The 25219-nt window shown below is 38.4% G+C and overlaps 1 protein-coding gene across 1 annotated transcript in view; it reads right to left on the bottom strand.

Annotated features, from left to right (window-relative positions):
- Nucleotides 1-7538: 7538 nt before the first annotated feature.
- Nucleotides 7539-25219, bottom strand: part of LOC134844174 (uncharacterized) — a gene marked incomplete in the record, with an annotated part of 27963 nt that continues 10282 nt past the window's right edge. The window contains 13 exon segments of the mRNA XM_063860727.1: nt 7539-7810; nt 8305-8330; nt 8617-8749; nt 10440-10562; nt 11035-11099; nt 11176-11231; nt 11793-12333; nt 12550-12701; nt 12875-13028; nt 14940-15066; nt 15507-15605; nt 15775-16055; nt 16678-16748. Of these exon segments, the coding sequence (XP_063716797.1) occupies nt 7623-7810; nt 8305-8330; nt 8617-8749; nt 10440-10562; nt 11035-11099; nt 11176-11231; nt 11793-12333; nt 12550-12701; nt 12875-13028; nt 14940-15066; nt 15507-15605; nt 15775-16055; nt 16678-16748 (2016 nt within the window).

Below are 25219 nucleotides of genomic sequence, written 5' to 3'. Positions count from 1 at the left end.
TATTCGTAGCAATATTTATGACAAAACAAAATATTTTCAGGGTAAAATTGAGATCTTGATAAAATACTTGGTTGGTCATATTTTCTAAATTTTTATTTGTTAATATTTTTGAAAACAATCCATACAGTTCTGATAAGATGTCTTTTAATTTCTTTTAAAATTTTGAAATTTCAGTCCACAAGAAAGGGTTTTATGCTTCCTTAATTTTGATTTTTTATTTTTAAAAAATGATACCCGCTGGCTCTTGATATCTTGCATCTGTCAAATAAATGCAGGATACGTGTGTAAAAAAATATAAAACAAATCATAAAATTAAAAAGGAGAAGGGAGCTGTCATCCTTTCTCCAGCTATTCTGGGGATAAAAAGATAAAGTGGAATATAAAATCAATCAACCATAGGGAGCTGTCAAATTTCCCCTAATATCCCGTGGAGCGGAGTAATTTATTTGTCAAAGTTGATCCCTCTTATCAACTTTGCCCTGTTAACCTGAAGGAACATGAATAGGATGAAATAAATATTGATTGGATTTTTCGAAAAAACATTGATCAATGGTATTTTAGTCTTACGTTCGCACACTATTTTTCGAAATTTCATATTTGCGGAATCTCAGGATCTGAAACTCGAGTGAAAAATTCATTTGCAAACAATATTTACAAAAACTTTAATAATTTTCTAAAACTTAACATCTGAAACTTACCATATCAAAGTCTTGCGGGAAAAGGTAGCTCTTACATATCTCAAATTGAAAGATATACCTAAAAAACGCCTTTATCTGCAAATTTGAACGCCAAAAACATCTCAATGAATGGCAAAACCTATAACCTTAATTAATACATGGCAAATCTTTTCCTTATCTTAAAAGATAGCTGGCTGACCGGATGTTATATTCTCTATCTCAATACAGTGGGGTCAGCAAGCACCCTACTCACGCCACATCTCCTCACTCAACTACTGCTCATCGAAAACACGCTCAGTCGAATTGCTTCTAAATGTGCGCGAACAGCGAAAAAGACTTTTTGAAAAACACAGTAGGACTGTGGTGTTAAATAATGAGCTGAAAATGCTGTGCACGCCTGCAGAAACTTTTAAAGAGCGTTATAGCAACCCGAGATGTTCAATTCTTTCAAAATTTGGTTTTCTAACTGACATTAGATATTTTCTCAGAATTGCATTGGTTACCTTGTGGTGGGAGTGAGCCAGAAACATTCCAACTAAGCTTCAGTCCTATAAAAACTCTGATTTGTCTAATTGAAATGAAAAATTGGCATCACAATTTTTAATTTTTTTTACTTCTTGTTTGTTTTGACTGCCATGCTTTGTTTCAATGAGTTCATTTTGTAAATTTTTCTGATAAAATAATTTTTGCAAGGTTTCGTTTTTTGACTTTGTTTTCTTAATCAAGTCTTTATCTTCAGTGAAGTTTTGTTTTTGGTGAACCAGTTTAGTATCAATGAGCCCTTCACAGGCTGGGATTTTTTTTGATTCACTATAACTATTCGCTCGCTGATTTTAGGTAATTCAATCATAAGTTTTCACAAGCATTCTTTCTTATCGCATTTAACTGTGAACAATGTGAACGAAACTTTATTACAATTTGACATTTTTTGTCAAAAGCAAAAACTTCTTACCTTGTCAGAAATCACAAACTAACACTACAAGGTATTATGTCGGTTTTGCGTATAACAAGTATCTGTTGAATTTGCCATGCGAAAGTGTATTGGCCAAAACTACAACTTGATTCGAAAAAAGCATCATCTAAAAATGTTTGCGTAACCAACTTCTCAATCAGTTTGTGTTCTGAATTTGATCAAATGACGGTGAATTGTCAGCATTTAGAGGAAGAGCACCCAACGTCGTACAAACTAGAAACTTTGAGACTCTAATCTTTGTTTTGCGTCTTGTTCATTATATGAAAACCCAAAAAACACCTGAAACTTAATTTCTTCATTATGAAAACACAACACCACTTTGAATACAAGCGATCCTACAAAACTACAACCTTGTTCCTATCAACAACGATAAACGCAAAAGACAACTTGATCAGGCCCGTGACATCATATGACACAAAAGACAACTTGATCAGGCCCGTGACATCACACCGCCTATCTTGCCATCTAAAATAGCTCAAAAGGAAGTCTTGCGCGCAAAAATGAGAAATTTGAACAAGGATTTTGTTGAATTAAAAAGAAAGATTTTATCGAAGCTTTGGACCACGACAAACAATATTATCTCAAAGAAAAAAGACAAGAGACATCCGAGAGCTAATCACTTGGCGTGGAAGCGACCTATAAACTTCTAGCAACAATTACAGTGGAGTTTCAGGTCGAAATCAGCAAAATGCTTTCGTTGCGGAAACTGACGTAGGTGCAGATTTTTAGGTTGAATGAGGAAATCAGGAAAGCAACAACGAAAAGAGGAAGAAAAGAAACAAGTGCTACGTCAACGCTGAAAACAAGCAGCCGTGGCACAAGCAATGGTAAGCTGATTCTGTGCAACTATTTGAACTAATTCTTTAACCCAATTTAATCTGCAGCAGATTAAACAAGGCAGCACAGGACAAATGAATGAGAAGTTATTGCTGATACTTATGAATACCCAACGAAATCGGGAAGATGCTATAAGCGATCTAAGTTTGTCAACGTAGAAACACCCATCAGCAACACTCAAAAAATTGCACACCTGCAAGGAATAGTCATGGGAAAAGATAAAGCTACAATTTGCTTAAGATTGTCTCTGGAGAATTACGACGAAGTTTCAGCCATCCGAGAGCTATTGTTAACAGCTTCATCGACATGCTCATCTGGTTTTCAATATCTCTTTCAGGCAAACCCAGAACATTGATTAGGTTGATCAAGATTGGTCGGACAAGTGATAAACTGGAACTTTCTCCGATCTCCAAGCGACGATTATACTGAAGCATGCTACTGAAACGTTGTCGGTACAAGGACAGATCAAGAGAAATGAGGATGGTATCAGACTGGCATTAGATATGAATCGATGAACGCATCCAAACCCAATACTAGTGACGCCAACAAAAGCACTTCTTGCTTCGTCAACAACAATAATCACACACGCTCTAATGCACTGCCAAATTCAAAAATTCAAAATTTTAATGATCATAACAACGACTAATTGCATCAATTTTTTTAAAGTCAAGGCACAGGTACTGTTAGTGTTATTTAAAGAACAATTTCCGCTCTCCGGTTTGCAATATGCCACATAATTTGACGCCTTTACGGAGCTAAGATCACAACACGAGGGTAAACAGCAATTCATAGCTATAAGCCTCTACGCAGCCAAAAGATGCTCTTCAATAGCCGTGAGAATCAACAACTTTTTCCAAAAAATTTCAGAAGCAAACAGAGGCCATGGAGTATCTACTTTACATTCTACCAGTAAAATACCCTTCTACCCTTCGAGTGTTGGACCCTGGAAGCACGTTGACGATGTTTGTGGAATTGAAAAATTGAAGCAGCACAAATTTTTCTCTGGCCGGCCATTGGCTCAGATGTCAAAATTTAAAATAAAACAGCTGCACATAAAACAAGCATACTCAGAGATAAAATTTCGACTTGAAAAATGCTTCTATAGTGGATAAAGTATTCTGAGCAACAATTTATCAGTATCAAATTGAAATGGCAAAGCAAAACAAACATCTAGAAAAACAATGAAATTGTACACAACGGATGCAACAATACTCATTGAACCAGACAAATTCACTTTGATTTCCCCACTTCAAATGAAAATTATGCCTGCAAACACGCCGAGCGCGAGAAATCTCAAATCTGCATGGGCTCCCTCTGGATTCGATGCATCTACTAGAGAACCAAATAAATCAATCTATCATGTCAAAACATTTTGCGAGACATGTCTGGACCGGGAGTACAGCGTCATGGACGGAATAGCTCATTCGTGCAAAACAGCATCACTTTCAACATACAAAGAGAAGACTCAATCAGAGGAAGTCAGACGACCAAACGCAGTTTTACGGGAAATCTGCTGTAGATTACCACACGGAAGACAGGACCTCTTTGGGCTAAGGACTCGAGCGTACCAAATATTGAACCACTTGCTCCAACATATCTACAACAAATTGAAGTACTAGTTCAAAAGGAGCCAACAATTCTCAGCAAAAACGACGACAAAGAAAAAAAACTTCTCTGCAAAAAGGCAATCTACAAAAATTACTAAAGAAAAAAAAAGTCGAAACCCAATTAATATATAACACATTACCGACTTTTGAAGGCAAACAAGCCTGATTAAACGCAAAAGCAGCGCTAAAAATCCATTCGGAGGCGTTTGCTGAAGCAAAAAGCTTCCAGTGAGACCATGCTACTGATCGCTTTTTTTCCGCGTCACTGAATTGTCTATACACGCGGATATATGAGGAATAGAGGCGGACAAACAGGCGGACAGGAAATTTCTTCATTTTCTCTGGAAAAATTTTAATCCAGAACGTACTGAGGTTTAAGAATATCAACAAATTGATTTTGGAACACGAGGTTCAGCCGCTGCGCTAACTTTCACTTAGAACAGATTGCCAGAGATAATGCCGGTATAAACAACTCATATTAAAAAAATTAAGGAAAACTCTGAATGGCCAAACTTACTCTTGTCAATGAAATTGTTTGGCAAAGTAATGATCCTGGCAACCCAGCTGGAAGATATACTGAGCAAACGATGCTTCATTCCGACAAAATGGTGCAGCAACGGCCGCAACACTGTGAGAGACTTGCAGAAGACGCACTCGTCAAACCCTTGACAAAAAGGTTTGAGGTCAATTCAATCCACTGGAACCTGGTATTTGAATCAGACAAAAAAAATGCGCAAAAAGAGGTGGTCGCAGAGAATTATGTGGTCATATGTGTTCAACTTCTACGTTATTTTTTGACATTTTAAATCAATCCTTATTGAAAATTTTCTAAATTAGGTTGGTGATTTAACTCAACTACAACTAGTGAAAATTAGACAACGTTTTGTCAGCAAAAATTGTCAGGAGAATGAGCTAATCATCTTCTGTGATGATTCTTTGTTGGCAACAGCGGTAGTATTATACATCAGAGTTAAGAAGGGCAAAAAACTGCAAATTTCACTCTGGGCAAAATACAGCAGCCCTGTTACGACTAAACACAAGGCTTCGCCTTGAACTACACGGGGTATTATACGCAGCCATACTATGAGCAACACTAGTCCGCTATCTCCCATTCAAAGTTAGCAGGCTATTTCTGTCTGGGTTCGAGGCTTTCGAGCAAAACAGATACTTTTTGTAAACAGAATTGATGAACTTTTACAGTCATCTCATCCCAGTGATTGGCATTTCATCTACACACATTCAAACACTGCAGACAAAGAAAGAGCGGAAATGAAAAAGAGCGCGAAAACTTGATTTCATTTTAGATGTGGATTGGACATCCGCAATCAACTACAACAAAATGTCATCAGAGTGAACTCACGACTAATTCATATCAACAGAATCAGCCAGTGGCTCTGAATGCGTGCTCTTTTTCACACATTGCTCATTCTACGACCATCAAAAACAAATACACCGAGAACATTGTTAATAAGCAGAGCCGAAATTTTCTTTTTCAAATTCTCACAGAAACAAGCTTTAAGCCAGGATCTGTGTTATATCCATATGCTCTTCAGGCTCGCTGAAAAACCGGCTGACATTCTTTTCTCCTTTACTGGATGCGAACAATATCATTCAACCCATTAATCAAATAAGCAATGCTCGTATTACTCTCAGCTCAGCTACTCCAATGATACTTTATGCTAGAAATGAAATTACGCGTTTGTTCTTTGCTATTTTGCAGAAGTCTAATGGTTATCAAGGAGATCAACTGCTGCATTTCATCCAACAAAACCATTGGGTCCTTAGACGAAATAATTCCAACGAAAGGTACGAGTGTCGGCGTGAACGTCAGTTGAAAAGCCAACCAATTATGACAGTTTTACCAGCGTACAGATTTTCGCCTGAAACAGTCGCATTTCAGGAAACAACAGTGGACTTATTCGGCCCTTTGGTGTCTACACAAGCAACAAAAAGATTCATCAGATGTTTTGTTCCCTTTTTACTTGACTAGATGTTAGAGCATTACACATTGAAGTCAGATCAGACTTGAAGGATGAAACCTGTATAAAGGCATTCTCAAGTTTTTTTTCGTCGACCCTGACTACTTATTTTAAATCATAGTGGCAATGCTTGCAGTACAGCAGCCCTAGTCAGTGCAGCAAACGCTTTTGGAAGGAAGTACAGCTTCGACGGTCCAACTACAGGAATACGTGGAGTACAGGAAAGTTATAGGGATATTCATGCCACCTGGAGCACCGCATTTTGCGGACGGTTAATTTGGGAACGATTAGTTTGAGAACAATTAGTTGGAAACGGCTCTTCTCCAACTATGCTGGATCAAAGAAACGGCATTAAGACAGCTTCACGACAATCGTTTGTCTAATAGAATCCTTATCGATCATTAGACTACTGACAGCAGTTAGTACTGTCATTGAATGTCTTACACCAAGTAATTTTCTCGCAGGCACGCCAAAGAGTAAACATCTTTTACACTTACATACAAAACAAGAAAACATGAACAAGAAAACTGTGGAAAGTGGTTAACGCATCATTGGAACCTTTCTGAGCTCGGCTTCTCAAGGAAAAATTGCCAACATTGCAAAGTGGCGACAAAATGGACGAAAGCGATTGACCTAACTGAGATAGGGGAATTGGTATGTGTATTGAAAGGAACAGGCGATTTTGGACCGCTACAAAGTTAGGGATGGCAATGCAAGATCGTTTTTGCTCAATACACTTAGAGGGGACTTCATCAAACCGGTGGTAAAACTCAATCTCCTCGAGGAGAAACTATAACAAGCAGTTAAAATGTGATATCTTTTCTCTAAAAAAATTGAAGATAGAGAATGATAACCAATTGAGGGAGAGCAAAAAATGACATGGTAACAAAAAAAAAAACAGTTCAAAAAATTTTCGGGTAAAAACTAAGGAAATTTTCCAGAAGACCAAGAAACTATTGATTTTTCAATTCTTTGATATGCAATTGCTAGATTTTTACCATTTGACGCTTGATTGAAGTACATAGAAAACCTGATCAAGCGTATAGAAGAAACCCTTGCGGTAAACTCATAGAAAATGAGAAACTATTGATACCCGTTCGAATATTGATACTCAAGGCACCTGATTGGTACTCAATAAAACAGCTCAAAAATATTTAGGAGTAATGTGCTACCAGATTGGCATCATAAAAGGCTTATAGTGCATCAGTTACGCCTGGACTAAGGTGGATTACTTTTAGTGCAATCGCAACGTTGTTAGTAGGATTTAACATAGAGTTGAGCTCTCTACTCTCTCTGCACATTTTTTATCGCAAATTGGGACAATAAAAGGTCAAACTTTAGTTTTTTTTCGTAATTTTTTAAATTCCAAATGTAAAACTCTCCAGCTTTCGATGGTCGGAAAACAATGAGGAAACTAATTTTTTGAAGCTCAACGATAAAAACAAAAGAAGATAAAACACTAGTTAATTTTTTAACTGTTGCTAAGTAACGTTTTTTATTTTAGCCGTTTTAGCATTTAGAAACTATCTCATTTTGAACGTATATTCGTTCACACAAAGTTGTGGCGCCAGTGAGTCTCGGGGTCCGATATTCTGGGAAGCAGATTGGGGGAATAATATCTCTCCATCAGTTGGGTCCTGGAAGTGGGAGAGCAGTTGTTGCAGACGTTCTTCATCTGGGCACTCATGGCTCTGATGGAGACTCGCGAGGGCACAGTTACGGATGCAGTTGATGACCCTGTCAATTTCCAAAACATGGGCTTGAATTTATGAGATACACTTTTCGGGAAGGGGGGATGTCTCATTAAGGGTGATAACTTTAGGGTGAAAGTTTTTAGGCAAATGTTTGGAGGCCATATGTTATGAGGCGCGACTTTCAAAGATTTTTTTAAAGTCGCGGAACTCAAAAGTTGATAATGGTGATGCAGCTGGATTATAGTGATTTAACCAAATTTCGTTTTTTTTTGGCAGTGGGCGAGGAACAATAGAAGAGACCGTATTTTTTCCTGAGTGATTTATAGAGGAAACTTACAAAAAGGAAACCTTTTTTTTTACGTTTTAGTGCCATACAGACTTAGCTTTCAAGAAGGATCTGCGCGCCAAAAAAAAACACATTTTTTGGCCAGTACTTTAAGATACCCCCTGGTCTCAAGTAAAATTCCAATTAGTTGGCAAAGAGTTAGGTCCGCTCAAATCCATTTATGCAAACAGGTATGTCGTAATTTCACTCACTTGAATACGATGACGACTCCGAGTACCTGAAGAAATGTTAAGCAAAGCTAATAGAACTGTTGACAGTAATATAGGCTTCTTCCCATGATAGCTTCCCCAAACGAAAAAATTTATAGACCTGTAGAAAAAATTAATAATGATAAAGCTATTGCCTCAAGCGTTTATATTGTTCTTTTTAAGAGTGGGTTATGATAAGATTGATTGGATAATGCGTGTTACGATTATGAGGGGTTATAATTAGCTGGCAGTGTGGGGGCAGGGGACTATAATAGGAAAAGGCAGAAATATCATGAAACATTGTAAGTTTTTTACCTGTCGACCATCCGTCTCATGTACGCTTTCTTTGCTCTGGGCTCCATACTCTGTACCCAGCCGGGGATGAGGAAGCTCTCGCTCAGCTCCGTCGGCTGATATACGTTCTTGCCACCTGCCAGCCACCGCCCTCCTGCAAATAGCAAAAAGACATTTTCAGTTCCGTATTTCTTCCCGGTTCTCTTTTTAATGTAAAATTTGCGAGGATTTGACTTTTTACTCCGACCAGTGAAAGAGCAGAGGAGCAAGTAATTTAGCTCAAATGAAGGTCGAAAGAGTTTAAGTTATACGCCCGATAAATGCTTTCATTCATGATTCGATCTGCTTTTCGAAATTCTCAAAAACAGTTATGCGCAAATAGCACAGTAAGTTCAGACCACAAAATAAAAACAAACATTATGTCCGGTTATAAGCGGATCTGAGCAAAGGTCTTGCAAATAGGAATTCTATAGTCAGGGTAAAATGCGCATATTTGACAACAGTGTTATCAAAAATTTAATCAAAAAACAAAAAAGTTCAAAACAATTTTGTGTTTTTTTTTTAAATTTGTTGCAGATTTTTTTTGGTCTTTTTATATATTGTGTTGTCAAAAAAACGCTAAAGAACGTTCAAAATCATCTAAAGTTTCTGAAGTTAATCAAAACTTTTACTTCTTACTTCCGTATTATAGATCTGCTCGCTCGCTTTATTCGAAATTAAACATAAAATCAAAAAAAAAGTAACCAAGTTTTTCTTCAAACTGAGTTATTTTTTTTCGAAATTTTTAATAGGGCTCAAATCATTACTACAAAAGATTCAATAAGCTAAGTTTTTTGAAACCTTCTGACGATTAGTTGTGGTAACCAGGAACTGATCTAGGATTTTCTCGAGGGGGGATTTTCAAAAAAAATATCCATAATTTTATCGTTTTTTTTTGGTCAACCAAATCGATTTTCTGAGCTCTCCCAAATCACTATGAGGACCTTATTTAGACCAAATTTTCTGCGCCGCATGCAATTTTGTTGAAAAAACGGGCCAAAAAAAGGCGTTTAGGCACTTTTTGGAAAAATTTGACTAAGAAACGCCTTTAGAAAATTTTTAGGGTCATTCAGCCAAAAACAGATATCTCAAAATAGTTCAAAGGGGCTCTTTGATCTTTGAATCGGCAGGGGGGTCGAATCCCTGAGTTAAAGCGGCAGTCCCCCCCCCCCCGGCCCCTTAAATCCGCTGGTGGTGGTTACCTGCCTGATATTGCGTGGAAACAAGAAATTACAACACACCCGAATACAAAGTTCTTCCCTTTTTTCAGTGGTCGGAACAATAAAAGTTTTAATGAGCATAGCTTGGCTCTTGGCTGTTTTTGGCTCATCGGCGCCAGCTTTTCCGTTATCGACATTTTAAGCAAGCTAATAAATTAACAGAAAAAATTAAATAAAACTGGCTATTTTAGCTTTACTTGACCTACTTAGTTTGAGAAAACTTGATTTATTTACGAGAAAGTTATATACATAAAATAAGTTTGTGAAACTGCTTGTAGAGAACTCACCAGGATCATGCAATAAACTACACATCTTGTCGAGGCATAACCCTGAAAAATCTAAGACAGAAGTTGCGAGATACTATCGGTCGACCAAAGTTTTACTGCTAAGAGGCGAGGTTTCAAACGAGTTTGAGGTTTTCCTTGGCAGTTTATTTAGCTGTCGAAAATGTCTTCTGCAGTTTTATGTTCAAAGGTAACCTGACAAAACTTGCCTCCCAACCCCAGTCCAAACAAAACTACGGTCAAACCAATCACATGGGCTAAATCAATCCCATGTTAAACATTATTTATTATTTTTTCAGACCTGATTTGACTGTCGGAACTATTTGTTTGGCTCGGCGTAACCTTCCAGCTGTGGAGGCAGTTTTAGCCCTTCTGGGGGCGAGGCCCTTTCCTACTGGAGTATTCGGACCCACAGGGTTCACATCTGAAACCCAAGATCATCAGCACACATAATTCTTCAAATGGATAATGGCGACAATTTGATATTAAAAAATATTTATATTATAAGATAAGAACACCTTTGATTTGCAGAAAATTTTTATTTATATCTCAACCAGGGGTTGATCAAATTTTTTCTCCAGCTAAGTTAATTTTCATGTCGGCCAAAAAGATTTTCCGATGTCTCACTGTTTTTAGGCACTTTTTGGAATGTTTTACCCAAAAAAAATAGTTGTGTTTGGCACGCCCTATCCCTGAAAATAAGTTTGTATTGGCGATGAAGGCATTTTCAGAAAAATTTTGCGTTCATCGGCCGAAACTATTGTAAATTAAAACCAAACGAGGGGCATTTGGATTGTAGGAGCGTCGAATCCCTCAGGGAAAACCCCACCCCCTAAAAATCCCCTGATCTCAAAAGAGCCAAAACGATTTTGAATATTTTCAATTTGACTGATGACCTGTGCTTTTTGCATATTTCCCTGCGTCGAATCCTTTTGACCAGTTAGCGCCTTTAGAAGAAAACCTACAAACAAAATCAAAGAATTAGTCACCAGCCCTTCGGAATACTCGTTCTTAATATATTATATAAAAAAGGATACCTGATATCTCGGTAAGAAAGTGTAGGACTTTTGCTCTCATCTCTTTCCTTGTCAACCTGAAGAGAGAACAAACATTTTTCTCATGGAGCTGATGTCTAATCAGAAGTTGTACCAGTTTCCGTTTCATGTATGTTTGATTGACTATATAATCTGAATAAGACTCCCTATCAAGTTTGTCCCCTTTCTTAATCCCTTTTTCACTTTACAATTTAAGAAAACAGGTCGAAATGCCGTTTCTTAGCAACTTTTGAAAGGGTTGATAAAAAACTGTGTTTTTTTTGGAGCGATCCTCTTCAAAGTTTGTATATTATGGCGTCAGAAGCGCCCTTGGAAAAGATCTACGGTCGGTTGGCCCATAAGTGGATGTCGTTAAATGCTAGCAAAGGATGGCGAGGGCTTCGCGAATCTCCGAGGAGAAGGAAAGGTGTCCGAATCCCCGAGGAGACGGAAAGGTGTCCTCTCCCCCTAATGCCGCCTCTAATGAGCATCACAAAATTGCTTACGGAACTTTTCTTGTCAAATAAATTTGTTTCCTTGCAACTCAAACCAGTGAAAAACTTATAACCCTGCTCATAAACCATGAGCGAGGAAACTGGAAAGTGTAGACAAATTGGTACCTGATTGATGAATACGTGTGAATCATTTGCAATGACTCCGTCTAAGTCTATTGTGATTTCTTTTTGCGCTTTGATATCGTTTTTCTCATTCAAGTAAGAAGCGCGCTCCAAACCAAATGGTCTAGCTTCTCCTTCGTTTGCGTCCCAATTTTCAATTAGATTTTTATTTTTTATTTCAATGTTAACTGTTGCTATTTGATCATCATCGGTGTGGAAATTATCCAAAGTTTCGATGTTTTCCGACATATTCTCTGTTTTTTCTTCATTTTGCAAAAAGATCTCTTCCGCTAATGCGTCAGGAGAGCTTCCTGATGCAATTTCTTCTATAGCTAAATTGATAATCTTGGCTGCTAGATCTGAAGCCGTTTTCTGAATTTCATCGTCATTTTCGAGCCGAGATTCGATTCGTCGCTGTTTTGATTCGGTTTTGGAGTCGCCGACTGGGGAGCTGGCCCGAGACATTCCCTTGGTGCTGTCACTTTCGTCATCTTCTTTTAATCCTAGTAACTCGTCTTCTTTTTCGTTTAGGGGTATTTCAACTCTATAACAAATGAAAAAAAAATTTTGCGTTAAACTCGGTCGTTATGCAGAGTTTAAAGGCCTCATTTTAAATGCTTGATTGGAAAAAATGTGAAAAAATCTGTTCAAATTGAAATGTTGAAATGTAAGGAGCTAGTCTGTCCTGTGTCCTGTTCGCTTAATTGATACATCGGCGCTGTGCCATACATTTTGGTAATTACAAAGTTCATATACTGACCTCTCCAACTGGGAGCTGTGCATTCTGCCCCACTCCACAGGACTGTCCCCTCCCCCTCCCCCTTCACCTCTATTTGGACTCTGGTCACCCCTCTCACTGCTGACCAGAGATGCAACCAGCGAAGTCTGTGCTGACGATGACAAGGCAGGATCCTACACACGTAAAGAAAAAGCGTCCAAAAATTTTATCGGCAAGTCTATCTCACAAAAATTGTTCACTTTTTAACAAGGCTCTATGTTTTATATCTCTCCAAATTGGTATCTCAGAAAAATTATTAAATGATTGAGTGGCTTTGACTTGCTGAGACAGATAAATTAAAACTAGCCTGTTTGGGTTGTTGTTGTTGGTGCTGTTGTTGTTGTTGCTGTTGCTGTTGTTGTAGAGTGCCGGATGGGTTGAATTGCATTCTGGTCTCAAATGCCAACTGAACTGGATCCACTTTAAACTTTGTGTACCTCTTTGAGTCCATCAGAGTGACTCTGAAAACGTAACAAACTGTTGAACAAAATGAGGGGGTGACTTGGCGTAAGGCCAATATCGGATAGCCGAAAAAAACGATAGTAGAAACAGGATAGCGAAAAATTAGCGGTTCGTATTTATGCATTTCTGAAACCTAATGATCAAACATGCGGAAGACATCTGATACAATCTGTTCGGACAAAAAAGCTAATAAGTTTATCTAAACTTCTCATATTAAAAAATATAATTTCTATTGATCACAGTTTTTGCAGTTTGAAACACTTTAATTTTTGAGGCTCAGGCTGAAGACCCATTGACTTGAAATCTAGTCGGTTGTTGTTCTAAACTCTTACATTATTGTTCCGACTTTTGAAGAAAACGGAGTATTTTTGCTTGTGGTGGTTTTTTTTATTCAGTCAACTTTCGGCGATAGGAATAATAGTTTTAGTCTTTGACAAAAAATTTTGTACCCCATTGAAGATGTTGACTTCTTGAAAAGATATATAAATCAATTTTTGGAAAAGTCTGTGAGTTTGAAAAGTGCCAATTTGGCCACGCACTGGACTAATTTATGCGCGTTTTGAATATTTTAATCATAATGCTGAAAACGTATCTCAGATAATTTAGGCACAATATCGCACAAAAAAATCGTTCCAATTAAGAACTGGAGCTGGCTAATACGTCGTATTAATTTTTTATGATCAAATTTCTACACCTGATCTTTGATTTTGTCCAAAATTTTCAGTTTTTCAAAAAATTCTTCTTTTTCCAAATAGTTCGATATAGGTTAAGGGGCAGTCGGAACAGTCAGGGCTTCGCCCTGATAGGCGAGCAGTCTTCTTGACCCCTCGACAAGCATAAAAGTTTGAAAACATGAAAAGTTATCAACTAGCGTAATTTTGACAGCTTCATTTCTCAGAAATACAAAACAATCATATTCCTATTGAAAAATTAGGCAACCAGCAAGCAAATGAAATTCCTTGTCTCATAAATTGTGATAGAACAAACCCCAACTTGTGATGGTTTGAATCGAACCAGAAAAAAGTTTAGGGGGGCTAGGACGCCCCCCTCAGGTACTCGACCCCTGACTACCCAAAGGGTACCCCCCTTTGGTACTATTTTAGGACCTCTAGATTGGCTGGCTGACCCTCAAGTTTCGTAAAAACAATGTATTCTATTGTCTTCCGAATTGAATTGAATTAGTCGTATTATTTTTGTATGCGACTCAATTTTTAGCGCTGATTATTTGATGCTGACAGTTCAAAGTTTTAAGCGTATCAAAGGCTCCTCCCTCTCTCCCTCCCTCCCTCCCTCCCTCCCTCCCCTTTCCGATTTTGGGTTTGTATCAATTTTATGGTGTAAGGATTAATTTTACTAGATTAAGTATGAAAACCAAATATGTTGGCCATGTTCAGTTTTTATAACAATCAGAAAGTGTGAACAAATTTTTGCTATAAAAGTTTTCAGGTAGGGAGGGGGGAGGGAGGGAAAAGAGTCGACAAAACTACTGGAGGCAAATTATAAATCATTCTGAATATTCAAGGATTTGCCTGATATCCGAGCAGTCCTGTTTGCTTGTAAAAACAGTTCGGAATGAAAGGCTTCAGTCGAAAGTTTTTGCTTTCGATTCAAGTGATTTTTTGATCCAAGCACAACACCTCAAAATTTAATTTTTCTCAGTTAAAATAGTAAAAATATAAACAATTTTAGAACAGGATACTCGAACAAGATCCAATTTGGCTAAGAAGCGATCTAATAAACGTTTGACGTTTTTTTTTGCAATAATGACGATGTGAAATTTTTGGATATTTTTTTTATATCCAAAAAAAGATAAGGAAGATGAAAAAAAGGTGTGACCTTGAACTCTAATTCATGAATGTAGGATCATTATCAGAGCTAGCAGCAGAAATATTGTGGTTAGATGTGCACACCTGTCTCCAAAGTAATTGTTTGGTTTCCACCAGCCGAAGGTGTGATCAAACTGCAGCTGGTCCAATCTCACATACACGAATCTTTCCTCGTCATTCGTCAGACGACTCACCACACCCCCATTCACAGCTACAGCATAAATATAAATATTAACCATTTCTTATCTGGAGATTACATGGTGAATGAAATAGAGTTTAATGCAAATTATAGTTTTACGCTTTGGGTTTTTTCCACGATTGTAAAAAAACTAATTAACGTTAAGCATATGCGAGTTTTGTACCTTGTAACGAAATTCCCTATTTTGGCGATAATGGGCGTGTATATATTATGTGTGTGTGTGTGTGTGTGCGTGTGTGTGAGTGTGTGCGTGTGTGTGTGTGGGGTGGGTGGGGGATTTTTTGTATCGAAATTTAAATCCTCCAAATCCTGCTCCCCTAAGATAGAGTCCTCATTCTCGAAAAAACTCCCTCCAGAATAGGTTTAGAAAATTTTCAATTGCTAATAAGCTTTATAAAATAAAACACAAAAAATCTTCTCAACGCTTGTGTTCGATTAAACCACGTTATTACCTGTTGCCTCTGCAATCATGATAAGTGCTATGTTTCTGTCTGGTATGGAGATGATATGGCCACTGTTTTGAGGCGCCAGAAGAACCACGTCTCCGATTCCTGTCAAGTAAACATCGAGAAACATTTTCAAGCAATTGCAGTGATACGTTAAAAGAATAAGATCATTGCTGTAGCTTTTGTTTCTAGTTTGTCGAAAAAATAGTTTGTTTTTTTTAAAACTTTTTATTTTGTTTTTTTAGACACTTTGAGAAATCCGTTAAATGCTTACTTGGAGGCAATGCATTCTTCTTCCCAGAAGTCGGTCGGTAAACTGCGGAACCCGAATGCCGACTAGATCGCAGCACATCGTTGTACAGTCCAGCCGAACTCAGCGGTCTATCAACAGCCATCAGCTTTCTCCCGACGACACCTGCGTTCATCGGGTCTACACTCGAGGGAGCTGCGAGAGGGGAGGCGCGAGATGCAGCGGTGGCCGAGGCGACACGACGTCTCGGGGAAAGTTTCTCGTGGAGCCAAGTTAGCGTAGAAGCGTACTCTTTTTGCTTATACCTAGAAAAAATAATAATTAACTTCAGCTATGGTGCTCGACTGATCACAAAATAATCAGATCAGCGTAAAAATTGAAAATGAAAGCAAAAAAACTAAAATTCGAAATAACTATTTTTTATGAAGAACTTGTGGCCAATTTTATGCCGTCTGCTTACAGAAAGGAGGTAATAAAAATTTCAAAAAAAATCTTTTAAGGTGAAAATAAAGTTGAAAAATTAAAGGTCGAGAATAGAGAAAATCATCTTCGAAAAAAGGTTTTGATAATTTTTTTTTGATAACTACTTTGTGGCTAACTAAATTAGTTTTCTGAGCTCTCAAAATGCCGAAAATACCACCCTTTAAAAATCTCTTAATCTTTTCCGGATAAAAGTATTTGGTAGATAATTAAATTCCCATCGAAACAGTAGTTCTTCACTCAAGTTCAAGTTAAGGTAGACAGCACTAGAAGGCCACTAGTTAGAATATAGATTTCAGCTGGTGCTGAAGGTGTCGTTTTTTTGAATATTTGAGAGGGAGGGGGGTGAGTGTGTCCACCACCCTTAATCCCCTCCATCCCCTAAAAACAGCCCCTGCTAATGTATACTTTGCTACTGTAGAGGTTTTTAGAGCAATCAGAACTAACCCTGATCTTGGTCGATAAGAAAGATTTGTAACTGAAATTCTGCTTGTAGGTCGCTCAAACGAGTTCAGTTTCTAAACAAAAAAAAACAACTTCTGATGTGCTGAAAGATTTGACTTTTCTTAGTCGAAAGTTGTTGTCATTAACTTACTTTAATTGGCGTCTTCTTTCCTGAAACATTTCAAAGATGTTATCAATTTGAAATTATCAGGCTATTTAAAGAGACAAAAACGTTCGCAAATTTTGTTTCGACCGACTCGATTAGCATCATCTATCTTTCGACTATGTTCGACGAGTAAGGTTTTTAGCCGTGTTTGATCGACAAAAAAACGTTTGATCAGTTTTGCCCAAGAAGGCTTTTCGACCAAAAAGATGTTCAACCAATATTTCCAGTGTGTTCCGAGAAAAAACCATTCTACCGAGTGTGAACGAGGATCCGAGTTGAAGTGGTCGATTTAGTTATTGATGGGTTGGTCGATGTCCTCCATCGAGTATGTGAGTCGAATTTATGTCTCCAACAGCGTCCGCTGTCATCGCTGGTCTATTTGGTCAATTTCAGTTGATCATACTTAAAATTTGTATTCGACCTTGGTTTCGACCGATTCGACTTCATATTTTGACTTTGAGTTCCACTATAGGACCTTCTCAGGTCTAGGAAAAAATCTCCGAAGTCAAAATACGCCGAAGTCAAGATAAAATCCCTGTAAGACTAAATTCATCTAGGAGAAAATCCTCCGTATTTTAACTCAACAGTCAAGAAACACATGATGAAAATTTTTTTTCTAGAAAATTCGCCAACAGCAGTGATACAAAATTGTCACCCAGACCTATCAGATCCCAGACGCCATCAAAACTTTAAATTTGATACTTTTGTCGTAAAGGATAAAAAAGAACTTTTGTTGTGAAGAAACCAATATGCAATGTAGCAGATAGCTGGAAATTCATCGGAGCTATGCATACACAAAAAGACTGCTCCTATCAGGGCAAAGCCCTGAATGTTCCGACTGCCGTGGAATTGGTCTCAAACAATTTTTGCTAAGCTAAGTTTGCGCAAAACGATCAATTTTATGCTGGTCATATAAAAACTCAAGTGTTACAATTTGAGTCGTGTATGGAATAAATTAAACTTATTAGCAGCCTCAATTCAATTTGGAACGATTTGCCTTGTAATGCGGGATAATTCGTTACGTGTGTAAAATATAAAACGAGCAGTTTAGACATACTCATGGTAGTTACCTAGTGGTGTGCACAGCCGGCTTGGCCCACGCAGATCAAGAGAATGCTCCCCTATACAACAATCCTTGTAGCGCCTTAGTTTATCGCAAGTTCAGTTGTGACAAAAATTCACGCGAAGAAGGAAAATAATTTGGGCGTATTACACGCATAATTATTCCGACTTTATTTTTTTGTAAAATTTTGGGGGTTTGAAAATTGCCAAATTGGCCATGTTCTGGACTAAATTATGCGCGCTTTGAAGAAGTTATTCCTATTGCTGAGAGCGTAACGCAAAATTTTTATGCGTGGCGAAATATCCCGCCCAAGAACTAATTAAAAATTATCGCTGCTAGTTTGTCAGTTTATTTTAATTCCATTAATGATTCTATTCTAGACTTTACTTTTATTTATTGTTTCCAACTTAAATTTAGTTCACTAAGTTGCTTTTTGCCTAATACTAATAATGGGGATCTTAAACAATCAATGGGTTAATTAATCCGACTTTTGAAGAAAACGAAATAATTATAATCGGTGTGTTTTATTTCATTCAATCAAATTTCGCCGATCGAAATAATAGTTTTCAACAAAAATTTTCTTTGCCCCATTGACGATATTTGACTTTTTGAGTTCAAATTTAAAAAGATATTTTACCTTCGATCTTTTTTTGTAAACTTCTGGCAATTTGAAATTGTCAAATTGGCCATGTTCTGGACTAAATTATGCGCACTTTGAAGAGTTTATTCATAATGCCGAGAGCGTAACGCGAATTATTATTCCGTAGCAAATTATGCCGCACAGAAAAATTGTTCCAAATTGAGGCTAGCTAATTGAATTGGTCGTATTAATTTTATGCGACTCAACATTGCAAACTTTGATATTGTCAAAAAATTACAGGTTTTCATTATATCCTTTTCCCAAAGATCTATTCGATATGAATTAAGGGACAGTCAGAACATTAGGGCTTTGCCCTGATATACGAGAAGTCTTGTTTGTTTTGGAATCATTTGGTCCTCCGAAAGGTATCCGGTGCGATTATAATATCGGGGGATTTTCTTTTGAGCTGTCCAGTCCGCAAGCATGCCTTCTCGACCAGTGATTTTTGATTGATTATTATTCCGACTTTCGTAACGAAAGTAACAGAATATTTATGCTTGGGAACGGGTTTTTTTTCTTCAGACAAATTTCGACATTTTAACCTAGACTTCTTGACAAAATTTTTTTATGTCAGCCGAAAAGTTGTTCTGAGCTCAATTTTGAAGAGATAATTTTTCATAAAGATATAAGGGTTTAATGATTGCCAATATGACCAATTTGGGACAAATAACGCGCGCTATATTTTGCGCTATTAACGCGTAACGGAGATTTAAACCCTCGTAGAAATCGTTCCAATTTGGTTGAACATGTCATTTGTCATAATTTCTACGTTACTAGGAGCAAAATCCTTAACTTTGTACTTTATATGGAATGTGGGAGGATGATTTAAGAAAAATTCAAACTTTACGTAATTTTTTTTCGTTTTTTTTTCTCGAAAAGTTCATCATTTTTCAAAAGCGAACACTGCTTCATAGTCCTTAAAAGACAGTCGAAACGTTCAGGGTTTTGCAATGGTACGAGCAATCTTGTTGATTTTTGGTCCAAAACAATTGCAAATTTTCACCTTTTCAGCAAACGAGATTGAATTTTATGCCACACAGAAGAGAAATTTGGGACTACTCCAAATAAATATTTTAAGCAAGGCTGCTCGTGTATCAGAGCCAAGTTTTGTTTTCAATCTATCTTCACACTCTAATTTAAACTACAAGTGATGTATTAGCGTCTCATATCTTAATAAAAAGACCAAGTTACTTGCCTTAATCTGCCGCTTACGCGTGTTATAAGACAGTGTGGTATCCCTAAACTGCGTAGCGTGTTGAGGAATAAAAGTAAGAAAAGATACTGTTAATTTACTGTTCTTGATCTTGTCTTTTAATGAAGTTAGTAGCTGAGATTGGTTACTGTTTTTTAGCTTCAGTCGGGTTTCCATCGGATTGTTCTTGTCCGTTTTGACATTCGCCAGTCCGGATCGGTACTTCTCTAAGGCCATTTCGTTAACGTCTGCATCGTCGTCCGCGCTAATGAATTTAACCGAATGTTTGACGGGGCTGCCCAGTCTTTTAGGCCCCTGGTTTTTCGTGGTTCGCTTACTACGCCTGACGTTCGCACTTCCTTGATCGACTACGACTGAATCGTCCAAAATTCCTGACGGAGATCCGTGTTTGCCTGTCGTCTCTGTTTGATCTTCCATTCTGGATTTAATAATTTTGTCCTCTTTGTAGACCTCTAGTCAGCACTTGTTCGGCGAGGCTTTGTCATTCTTCGTCTCCCATATCTTGTTTTTGGAACGCATTCAAGATTGAGCTAGGTGACGTGTCCCTTGTTATGCGCTTCCTAGAGTGTCCACTTTTGGTGCCCGAACTGCCTGCACGATCAGCTTGATCCCCATCTGATTGTTTTGGATTAGTAACTTCTTCTGCTGCTACAGCAGCTGTCTTTTTTTCTTTGCCCTTGTTTTTAAGTGTTTGATCTCTTTTATCTCGCGATTCCCCTACCGGGTTTAGCGCCACCTGTTCTTGCGTTTTCGGTCCCATTGTCTTTGGACCCCCGAGGTTCGTCTTTTGCCTGTTCCCTCGATATATTCCAGTCCTCCTCTTCCGATATTGTGTCCTCCAATAGCTCGTCATCTTTCTTCTGGTGTTTGCTCTTTGGCTCCTCTAGTGGACTTTTTGCCTTCTCCTTTTGATTTGTTCCCTCCTTGGGTGTCTTCGTAGGAGAACTCGGTAACTTCACCAGATCACTTTTCCTGTATACTGCTCCTGCAGCTGTTGTCACTGTTTTTGGTGAATCGAAAGCAACCTTCCCCTTGAACGGTTTTGTCAGTGCCGCCCCACTTTTTCTCGTCTCGTCTCTGCGACTGAGGTTGTGGCTGTTCCACTCCGACCCCTTTGGTTTGTCCTCAACAAATACCTTTTCCCATGAGTAAAGTAGCTCCTTTCGCAGGTCAGGGTCGATTGTACTCGTGGTGTCCACTAATTGCGAGAGGCTGGGTCCGTCATATCTACGCCGCTCTGCGTTCCAGTTAGCGTTAGCCTCCAACAGGTTCCGCAGAGTTCTTGCTCTGTTTCTTTCCTGAGTTGTCATACTGGCTTGTTTGAAAAGGGGACTGACATCCCTGCTTTTCTGCCCTTTTTTGACAATCTTTAGGGAATCCCGAGTTTGGTCAATCCTCTTCTTGAGTTGGCTTGCAGTTAGGGCCGACCTCTCCAGATGCTGCTTATCTAAATTATCAGAGAATTCTACAAATTTATCTCGTATAATTTTAAATTCCGTTTTTGGTAATCTACCAAAATGTGCTTCAAACGGTGATTTCTGTATGGTTTTCTGTTTTATCCACCGCATGTCCCTAATGATCGTACTGAGACATAGATTAATTGACTTTACATTTTCTTCCAGTAACATCACCCCCAAGCGCCTTTTTATAGTTTGAATTGTTCTCTCGACTAAACCACACCCGCGATGGTCGCCCACCGGACAGAACTTTTATTCTATATTATTTTCGAGACAGAATTTTTTCATGGCTTTTCCTTTGAATCCGGAAAATTGGTCGGTTTTTATCGATTCTGGGATACCGTGTGTATCTATGTACGACCGTAGAAACTTTATAGTGGATTTTTCCCCCGTTGATTTTGTTACTTTCACCGAAAAAAACTTCGAAAACCGATCAATCGCTGTCAGCAGGTAGATTTTCTTTCCTTTATAGTCTTCTAAAGGTCCCGCGTAATCTAACTGAACTTCCTGCCCTGGCTGCGATAGCAGTGGCAGTGGTTGTGAAGAATTTTTTGGTAAAATATATTTTGCATTCTTACCATAACGTGTACCTTCTCTACACTCCTCCGCTAGGTTTACGATATCCTTGTGCATGTGGGGCCACCACAAATAGTTTGACTCGTCAATCATTGCCTCTTGCCCCGGATGTCCTCTATGAATGCGCTTCATAACTGCTTGACGCAGTTGAGCTGGTACTGCTATCCTATTGTCTACCAGAATGCAGTCATCGACTACTGAGAGTTGATTCCACAGCGGATTTGTGTATGGGCCCATAAGTTCAAATCCTGCCCGATCCTTCCTCTCTATTACGCGACGTAATCGTCCATCCACACATCCTCCGAAATGAGTTCAGCCAACAGTTTTATCGAATAGTTTCGATAAACTGAAACTCTCGACATCTCCCATGTCTGCCACTGAGCTTTCCAACTGCGTTTGCCGTTTGTTGATCCTTTTCGAAGGTTGAACTTCGCTGACTTCTGGACCTAGATCGTCATCATCCGCTGTTAGATCCACTTCTATGATTGATTTCGTTGGTGAGCCTCTTGGGCTGCTTGTGACCATCTGAGTGATCGCATCTAGCTCTTTGATGTTTCCCGGCATCTCCTGATCTTTGCTGACCAGATCCCAAATGGATAGCAAGTTTTTTGTTTCTTCGGCGTCTTGATCCCACATTACTGGTCGTGCAGCACAGCTGTCTTCCTCAAAGCTGTCTGACCCCGCTCTATCTAGTGTTCCTCTTCTAATCCGACATGTTCGATGGAAGGTAGTCTCGGTTATTTCTGCTTCCGTTAATTGATCGCTCTCCTCCTGTGTCCTACAGTCTTCGATTCTCACTGTCTTTTTCTTCATTTTTCCGTCCTCCATTTCTTCTGAGTTTTTTTTTCTGTTTTTGACTAAATTGACCGACTGAACTGCTCTATTGAAATTGACAAGAGTGTTCTGATTCAACACGTTATTGATAGGCAAAAATTTGAATTGCCACAGTTCTCGTTCCGGTCGAGCTTTGTTCGGTTTTTGACAGTTTTGTTGCTATGGCAACCACGCCTGGATTTCAGCTCTTTTCTGTTTGTGAGAATGTTCTAGAACTTTTTCACTCTGAATTGTTACATCAGTATCATTCAGTCGACTGTATAAACAGTCGAGTGCTCTATGAAAGCACTCAATCGAAGTGACCACAATTTTTTCATCCAATTTGGTTTCTGGCCAAGGTTCTCCGGTTGGTTCTCTAGATAGATAATCTACTATCCCCATATCCTTCCCTGGAATATGGACAATTTTGAATTGATAAGGCAGTAATCTATCCACCCACCTCGTTAATCGGGATTGATATGTTTTGTTAGACCTGTTGCCTTCTAAGGCCGATGTTAATGCCTTATGATCAGTGACTATTACAAATTCTTTTCCTAATAAGTAATGTTTGAAACGATCAACTGCCCACACTACCGCTAACAGTTCAAGCTCATTAGTAGAATACTTTTTTTCTTGATTAGTCAGGTAGCGCGACGCGAATGAAATTGGAATCCATTCGTTCTTTTCCGTTTGTTGCTCTAAGGATGCCCCTAGTCCACTATGGCTTGCATCACACTTGACCCGAGTTTCCCTATTCGGGTCATAATAATTCAGTTTAGCAATGTTTGCTACCGCTTGTTTGATTTCCTCGAACACCTCAGTATGTTCGGGTCCCCATTCAATTTTTTTTAATGGGATTTTAATGTTTTTCAATTTTTTCTTTTCATTTTCCTCACGCAATAATGGTCTAAGCTTGTCTGTCAAATTGGCTGCATTCGGTATAAACTTCGCGAGGTGATTAATACTACCTAGAAAGGATCTAAGTTGTTTGAGCGACTTTGGATGCTCTAACTTAAGGATAGCCTCCGTTTTCGTAATTTTCGGGGTAACCCCACTTTCTGAAAGTTTATGTCCAAGTCAATTTACTTCTGTTTTGAAGAAATCACATTTTGACAGCTTCAGAGATAAGTTTTCCTTATCTAGCTTCATTAGAACGTCGGTAATTAGTTTTTCATGTTCTAGCTCCGATCCCTTTGAGACGATCAGTATGTCGTCCAAGAAACAAAACGTATTCCTGGAATGATTTAACGTCCGATCCATTGCTTGTTGAAATTCGGCTGGCATATCTGCCAACCCATAGAATCCCGTCAGAAATCTATATGTGCCCGTAGCTTTCCCCCGTACGATGTTGAAATTACACTGTCTTGCAGTTTGTGGAGTCAACTTTAACTGACTATATGCATATTTCAAATCTAACACAGTGAAAAACAAGGTACCTGCTGTTTGTGCAGTTACTATCTGACTAACACCGTCTAATAGCTCCTTCACATTCGGCATCTGATACTTGTTTTTATATAATTGTCTGTTGATGGGCTTTGCATCCAGAGCCAATTTAATTGAATCGTCTTTCTTCATTATAATGACAATAGGGGCTATGAAACAATCACTGGTATACTTATCTTACTTCTGAATATGGCCTTCTAATAGTAATTTTTCAATTTCCTTCTCAAGTTTTTCTTGCACATGGATGGGTATCCTCCTCCCCTTTTCCTGAATCGGGCAAAGAGGGTATTTGAACGTTGTATTTACGACAAGATGTACTGATCGTCCTTTTCTGTCAAACAGTGGTTTAAAATCCTCATAGAATTTTTCTTTCCACGGCCCCGACTGTTCGCACAGCATTATATCAAATCGGGATTTCATCTTCGGGCGGGTGTTTGCCTGGTGGTTATACCCACTTTACTTTGTAAGTCTAACCCTAAAATACACCGTGTTCTTCGTTCAGTTATCAGAAAAGTGGCCTCCGGAACTTCCCAGCCAGCGGACCGTATATTTGCCTTCACAGCACCCAATATTGCTATTGGTTTTTTATTATAATCCACGAATTGTGCTGGTAAGTACAATTTTTCAACCGGAGTAAACTGTATTTTTCCTGATGAATCTAGAATCTGTTTTGCCACTGTCCAATTTATAAATGAAATTGGGCTTCCGGTGTCCACGGTCATATTTATTATTTGATTATCAATTCGGATTAGAGCTTTCAGTGATTTCATCCTTCCCGATGATGAATCTTTCCGTATGTCAATCTTTTTCGTTTCGAATTTGTTTACTCCAGTGCTGCCACTGTTCTCTTTTACTTTCTCATCGATGTATTGATTGATCATCTCTATCTGACTGCCTTTATGTTCAATTGCCATAACCTCGAATTCTTCGCACGAATCAAATGTTTGAATCAAGTTAAATTCTTCCTCAGAACTCTCTGTATTCTCAGTTATTTCACTGACTTGTTGTGAACGACACATTCGAGCAAAGTGGTTTGGTTTATTGCAGTTCTTACATTGTTTTCCCATCGCCGCACAATTTTTCAAATGACCGTCTACAAATGGTCTGCCACACCTGCTTCATTGTTTCCTATCATCTGCGTTATGATTGCTCGATATCGCCCTTCCTTCCGACT

The sequence above is a fragment of the Symsagittifera roscoffensis genome, chromosome 4, assembly GCF_963678635.1.
Source record: "Symsagittifera roscoffensis chromosome 4, txSymRosc1.1, whole genome shotgun sequence".
Lineage (NCBI taxonomy): Eukaryota > Metazoa > Xenacoelomorpha > Acoela > Convolutidae > Symsagittifera > Symsagittifera roscoffensis.
Note: the sequence above shows the minus strand (reverse complement) of the source record. Positions and strands in the feature narration are given on the sequence as shown.